The sequence below is a fragment of the Opisthorchis viverrini genome, assembly GCF_000715545.1.
Source record: "Opisthorchis viverrini unplaced genomic scaffold opera_v5_169, whole genome shotgun sequence".
Lineage (NCBI taxonomy): Eukaryota > Metazoa > Platyhelminthes > Trematoda > Opisthorchiida > Opisthorchiidae > Opisthorchis > Opisthorchis viverrini.
Genome location: NW_008751824.1, coordinates 135,908 through 143,549, shown reverse-complemented (window position 1 = coordinate 143,549; position 7,642 = coordinate 135,908). Strand labels below are relative to the sequence as shown.

At 41.1% G+C, this 7,642-nt stretch overlaps 2 protein-coding genes across 2 annotated transcripts in view; one reads left to right on the top strand and one right to left on the bottom strand.

Annotated features, from left to right (window-relative positions):
- The window catches only part of T265_07343 (hypothetical protein), a gene marked incomplete at both ends in the record, with an annotated part of 3,216 nt that extends 1,163 nt beyond the window's left edge, over positions 1-2,053 (bottom strand). Inside the window, one exon of the mRNA XM_009172842.1 lies at positions 1,954-2,053. Coding sequence (XP_009171106.1) covers positions 1,954-2,053 — 100 coding nt within the window. The remainder of the gene's footprint in view (positions 1-1,953) is intronic.
- Positions 1-7,642, top strand: part of T265_07344 (hypothetical protein) — a gene marked incomplete at both ends in the record, with an annotated part of 58,181 nt that overhangs the window by 39,453 nt on the left and 11,086 nt on the right. The gene's annotated exons all lie outside the window — the stretch shown is intronic.

The following is a 7,642-nucleotide window of genomic DNA, read 5'->3' as shown; positions in this document are numbered from 1 at the left end:
TAGGCCTTGTTCGTGGCACTCAACAGAGGATTAACAAATACATATAGGCAATATGGGTGGCTTTATTGTGCTCTACGCCATCTTGACCTGCACTGGAAACGTGAAAGTAGTGACCAGGGTTAGGACTGAAAAACATGTCAGACCAAACTGAGTTCATCCCCAAGACCATAATATTAAATTAAATGTTGCTTGGTGTAACAAGGTTGCAGCAGAAGTTTAGTGCATGATCAAAGTAAACTGTACGACCAATCACCAGTCCAAAACTACGTACGAAAGTGCGAAATACTTGACAATTATGTGCAGATTTGGTATGGCTCATCTTCCCCATAACTTAGGCTGTGAATACTCTGTTCTTTCGTTACTTTTCACCGCAAGGTTTGTCAACACAACTGTGAAAACTGATGTGCTGGTGAACTTTTTAAGCTTCCGTGCTCACTATCGTTTGTTGTCCATCCAGAAACCCCCCTACATGAGTAAAGAAGTCTACTCTCTTAGAGAGGCCAGAACAGCGTTCAAAGCTAGGCACGGTTCAGTGTGAATCTTCCCTTCGGCCTCCAGAGTCTAAACCTCCCTCACCCTGGGACATTTCTATAGTGTGGCATTGCTGCGTACGGGAGTAAACGGAAAGTCGGGAGCAGATATTTGTCACGAACCTTCCTGTCAGAAGCTTGGAATTCTTCTACCTCGTTATTCTTCTGTAGTGACGCACAGACGACTGGAGGATTTCATCCATGACAATTTATACGATTGGTACATTGTGCCGTTTTGGTTAGTAAATAAGACAGATCTGTGAAAGATGTTTCGCTGTTTTTGAATTCCGCTCGACAGAGAACGTCTGCGTCTCTCTTCCTATTCGTTAATGGCTGTGAGCCTTAGAATCAAAACGTTCATTCATTGACTTATTACACAGTGCAACGCATACGACGTGACCAGGACACTACAATGTTGGTGTTTACCTCAAATAAGGTGTTTACGATAGCTACTACCCACATGGACTTGTGGCGTGCAGTAATCAACGCACTTCGGTCTGTTCGAGTATGGCTAGTTACGTGTGAAAAAATGAGAAATTCAATCAGACCACCACTTACCGATGTTACGGATAATGCATCCATCCTACCAACCTCCACTGAGGCCTGGGAGCTTGCAACACTACGCAGAAGTAGCGGACATGAGATATGGCGACTGCGTGATTGAGTTGCACCCACTAGTGATTGCACTGCGGGTTGTCAGCCCGATCGCGCAATCGGTGAAACACCAGACAGACACGAGGGTAGCTGGTGCGAAACTAGTGTGTGTGTCACACGCTCCACAGCACGAGCAATGCGCTGATTGGATTTTCATGACCTTATTGGTAACGTACCCAATGCCAACGGGCGTCCTGGCCTGGTTAGACAATCAGTGCACGGGGCGGATGGGCGAAACAAGAGTGAGTTGACGGAGCTGTCGTTGGCACAGCCGAAAGCATGATGCACTGCCTGCCTACTCTGGTACGTACTTCGTGACTGGGACCACTACCGCCCACTAACTCGGGCTCATGGAACGCCAGTAATTACGTGACACCCAAGTGGGCTGTCACTTTTATTTGACCATGGATTGGCTAACCAGCTGATCTGTGCGGTGTACTCGCAATGCATGTCTCACCACCAAGCTATGCGCCCGTGCTCCAGGCGAGAGTGTTCGTTACGGGGCCTGCATCCAGTGCAGTGGTAAAACACAGGGTCGGTGTACTTTGAGCGTTCATGAGGACAGTTCGGCGTGACGTCGTTCGTTGCCTGCATGTGAAGCAGTCAGGGAGAGCTCTTTGGTGGTTGTGATTTTAAGCTAAGCAGCATATCAGTGCTACGCCTGACACCATGTGGACTGATAACCAGTAATCCTACTTTTTGATAAGGGCATGAGAAAACAGGGAAATACACACATTTGCAAACAAATCTGGTTTTGCGAGAGACCCACCTGGAATCCAGCTGAATTCCTCGTTTTTAAGCAACTGAATGTGCTGCACCAGGCCACCTAATGTTCCAGTGGCTACGATATTCGAGTTATCGCGATACATGCATATATACATATACTACATACCACTATACATGCTACTATACATACTATATATACATAAACATATAATGTACATACTACCATACTACTGCATACTTCCACATACATACTGCAAATACTACGTATATTCAGTTGCCTGGAAATAGCACAAACGAGAGATGCAGCTGGGATCCTGGTGAGTCTCTCGCAAAACCAAATTAGTACGCGAGTGAGTGTAGCTTGTCAATTTCGTGCAATTTGGTCTCAATTAGTAGGTTGACGAAAAACTCGGAGACTGCGCCTATCCGATGAGCCCCAAGAGGGGAAAAACGGGTCGTGGGCTGCCGTAGAATTTTTAGCAACCTTATGAGTAGTGTGTTACGTCTAGACGTGATAAAACGTCTTGGCTGGTTCACCAGATCATGGCGTTGGATCGACTGCATGTACATTTTAACCCGTAGGTATGGAACCGGTGGATGGATCCGATTTACAGAAGTTGCTTCCATTTACGAAAATGTATTCACGAAATGCTAAGACACCACCATATCAGTGAAGAGAAGTGTATTTTACTCAGCGACTGATTCCAAACATTTCCGCAGCCAGGACTACGTCCATAATGTCGATGGACCCATGCCAAATACTTATTTCGCTCACTTCATCGGTGAAGTTAAAAACCTGCTTGTATTCTGAAACATTACCTAGAAAGTAATAACTACGATCAGCTGATCGGTATCCTGGTATCATCTGCCGGGTTGGTACGCACAGGGGAAGAGAAGAGGACGTAACAGGCCGATCTGCATGCTTCCTGATGAGATTTAATCGCGGAAATGGGTGATAGTGTTAATCAGTCACCAACCTGCCGCATCCTATTAAATGTTGCTGTTTTATTCTTCCTATCCACCGATCAGTATTTGCGAGGGACGCACATAATGCAAGGTAAAATGACATTACTCAGTTCCTTGTAGTCATTTGTTTGTTCTGCTGACAACACTGAATCTACTCAGATAGTATTTCTCCACTTTTTATTCGTATATATCCACAAAACCGGCTGAGTCAGAGGTGTAAGTACATAGTGATTGAGGTTCGGACTGCGTCCCGGGGCAAGACATCTGCTGAGAGTGCCGCCACAGCTTTCCAGCTACGCTAAAAAGCACATCTGGATGGAGAGAATAACCGAGCGTTTAGGCCAGGGTGTAGTGTCTGTAATCCGTTGTCACATTTACCATTCTTCCTGAACTTAAACCACACTTTGTAACTGTCGTTCACATTGTATCATGGCGTTTGTTTTAATGTTACGAATACACAATTTTCCGGTGCGACCTGCTGACTTCTTGCTGAACGAGTGTATTTACGCTCCGTTGAACTGTTTGTTGACTGCTGAACCAGTGGGACCAAATCTCTGTGTTTGTGTCAACTGTTGAACGTCACAAAAATTCCTGTGACATTTTTTAACCGTGAATAATTTTCCTACCGTGGAATATATCACGCACGTGAAACTATCTGTGGGAAATTCCGACAAGTGAGTATTTCCTTTCACAGCCAGTTACTGCATTTGAATCGGTGTAGTGGACTATTAGATCTACACATTCGTGAGTCCCCATTTGACTACTCATTCCTTTCCTACTGTGATTTTGTGATTTTATATTGGTTACTTTGCTTGTTAATTTATCTGAACACGCTGACAAGGTCCTAGTCCGCTACAAGGGTTAGTTGTTTATAGTCCTCCTTCTAGGATGAACTCCAGAAACTCAAGAAAATTCAGTTGCACCAGCTGGTTGGTCTTACTATGATGTCTGAGTAGTCTGACACTTGCGAGTGCCGTGCAAAGCCATACGACCATTTTGAAAGACTGTATTACGGAGAACAGATAGGGGAAGAGCTTTTTTCCTCCCACACCTAGAAACTGTTTATTCCACTATAGAGAACCCAGTTGTATCTCTGAATGCACCCGATACAGATGTCTTCAAGAATGTGAGCATTTTGACCAAGCCACTTTCGTTAGATATTGTACAAAGAATACTGGTGTACATAGTCTTCCAGCTTGTTTTGTTTTTCGTTTCGGGCCCTCAGAAATGCGCATAGGTTGTTTATCAGTGGAATGCACGTGAAAGTGGGTTTCACCTTCCTACAAATATTTCAGCATATCTCTTCACTTACTTTATTGACGAATCCACTGAAGTTCTTCTGTGACCTTGTCAGGCCAGACAGACTGTGGTTTTGAATTACGTGTTGTAAAACAAATCAAAGCATGCCCGTTATGAGCTGCGATCGATGGTTAATGTGTGCTTTCTGATCGTGCTACGTAGTTGCACTTTACCACTTAAGGTCATAGTGCATCTAGATATCAAACCGACAGGCCACTACTGATGTACTGAAGTACAGAGTCGGTGTTACTCCATGATGTGTGCACACTTTTGGAATAAGCCGATGAGGACTCGGTCCAATGATCAAATATCTGTCATGCATGATTATTCTATGGCTACGTATCGTTCAATGAAAGAATGCCCACGCAAGAAAACCTGACCTTGGAAATGCGACGCTTACAATGAATGATGTCTCCGATTAAAGCACTTAAGCTTTACCGCCTCAGTTTGAAATCCAGGCTAATCACCGTAAGTGGCCAACGGAGCCCAGCTCGTACCATTTTTCGAGGCATTCATGAATATGGTTCCAGACTTGGTGATGCGGATAGGTGAATTTTGCTCCATACCATACATACCNAGGTGAATTTTGCTCCATACCATACCATATATATATATATATATATATATATATATATAAAGGTATGTTGCCACATGCATTAAACCGGGAAGTTCAACCAGATGGCACCACGAGAAGGCGCATAATAACACGGGTTGAAGTAACTGATCGGAACAGAATATGAACAAAAGTTGCCATGCTTTGATCTCATAATTCAAGAATACATAGTGTTTGAAAGGATAAGGTAGCAAGTAGTTAGAATACGGAAATGTGCAACTTATTGTCATGTGTACAGGCCTGGGGAAATTAGGCGACCTTTTATCACGTAGATGTGGATTACTTAGAAGGGAATGATTCCCGTTCAGAGAACCTCTGTAAGTAACGATAAAATGTGGTGCGAAACCATACAGGAACTAATAGAAACTCCGGCGTGAACTGAGATGTAAGTTATCGTTTTCGAAAAACTTCGGTGACAATAGGCAGATTTATTGCTGGGCAACGTTTCGCTTTTGAGATGTAAGTTACTTTGAAAAGTTATGAATCTTTTTACAAGTTAGAGGTTGGGGAAGGTGGTGGGTGTTCCTGAAGCAGCAACTTGATAAAGCTGGCTGAATGAACAAAGACATGTCACCCGACTGAAAGATATCGTCAAAAAGACGGAAGGAACAAGGGCCGATGAACTCTTTCCGTGATAGTGACGGCTGAATAAAACAGGAGATTCTACGTTCCGATAGTGAGAAAATATTTAAGGGTTACCAGTAAGCTAAACAATATCGATGAAGCGTATGACTTTACTTTGACTGAAATCGAATAGAGGTGCCAGTAGTAGTCTGGGGTTTTTGCAAATTTGGAACTTATAAGGGAGAATTTGCGCAGGCATGAAATGTTTGCATGTCCGAAAAGGGAAACAAACCCTCCTGGATGTTCTCGTCCCAGGGATCTTGATCAATGGGAACCAGGACAAATTGTCCATAAAAGGTAATTCGAAAGCTTTGAACGATGAGAAATTTAGAATGAGAGCATATTACATCACAAGATGCAGGTTAAGAGAGAAGGTACGAAGGGAGCAGGACATTTGGAGGAACTTGGAGATGTTTAAAGCCGCGATGTTCGAAGATTCGGGTAAGGTAGATGTTCGGGAGTAGCATTGGCTTGTGAATGTGAATATGACCTTTTGGGAGATTAAAACGGAGAAAAGCACAGATTGCTGTCACGCAAAGAAACATGGGAGAAGAATGTGGGGTACAGAAGAGGCCATTGGGGAATACTGGCGTTGGTTTTCCGCATGTAACAGATGACGCCATTTATTTCTAATGGCATGAAACAATTATGAAGGAAACTTCATATTCAGGCGATTCTTTCTGGATGTTGTTCGTAAAGAAGCTAAGCAAGAATGTCTGCATGCCAAACCAAGTCTATGTCTTTGATATACAAAGGGTGACCATAGTCGTCTCACCAAAAGAAACTAGAGTGGTAGACCAAACACGTGATATACCAGCCAAGTAACCCGCCTTGCTGAGGTGACTCCCAAACCCATATTGGTAGTCATTCAAAGGGGCCTCGTCTTCAAAATTGCGGAGGATTTGTTTGATCAAACCTACTAGAGAACGTTTATAAAAACGGGATACTCGAGACAGGCCGATAGCTCTCGGAGTCGGAGAATCAGCCACATTAATGGGTAGCAAATTCAAATGAACTTTTCGCTCTGAAGGGGAAGCCAGTGGGTAAAGATGGGTGAAAGGACTGGGATAAGTCCAGGAGCATATTTAAGGATCGAAATGAGTGGGAAGCCATCCGAAAGCAGCTTGTGACAACAATTAACTAACTAACTACTAACTAACTAACTAACTAACTAACTAACTAACTAACTAACTAACTAACTAACTAACTAACTAACTAACTAACTAACTAAACTAATAACTAACTAACTAACTAACTAACTAACTAACTAACTAACTAACTAACTAACTAACTAACTAACTAACTAACTAACTAACTAACTAACTAACTAACTAACTAACTAACTAACTAACTAACTAACTAACTAACTAACTAACTAACTAACTAACTAACTAACTAACTAACTAACTAACTAACTAACTAACTAACTAACTAACTAACTAACTAACTAACTAACTAACTAACTAACTAACTAACTAACTAACTAACTAACTAACTAACTAACTAACTAACTAACTAACTAACTAACTAACTAACTAACTAACTAACTAACTAACTAACTAACTAACTAACTAACTAACTAACTAACTAACTAACTAACTAACTAACTAACTAACTAACTAACTAACTAACTAACTAACTAACTAACTAACTAACTAACTAACTAACTAACTAACTAACTAACTAACTAACTAACTAACTAACTAACTAACTAACTAACTAACTAACTAACTAACTAACTAACTAACTAACTAACTAACTAACTAACTAACTAACTAACTAACTAACTAACTAACTAACTAACTAACTAACTAACTAACTAACTAACTAACTAACTAACTAACTAACTAACTAACTAACTAACTAACTAACTAACTAACTAACTAACTAACTAACTAACTAACTAACTAACTAACTAACTAACTAACTAACTAACTAACTAACTAACTAACTAACTAACTAACTAACTAACTAACTAACTAACTAACTAACTAACTAACTAACTAACTAACTAACTAACTAACTAACTAACTAACTAACTAACTAACTAACTAACTAACTAACTAACTAACTAACTAACTAACTAACTAACTAACTAACTAACTAACTAACTAACTAACTAACTAACTAACTAACTAACTAACTAACTAACTAACTAACTAACTAACTAACTAACTAACTAACTAACTAACTAACTAACTAACTAACTAACTAACTAACTAACTAACTA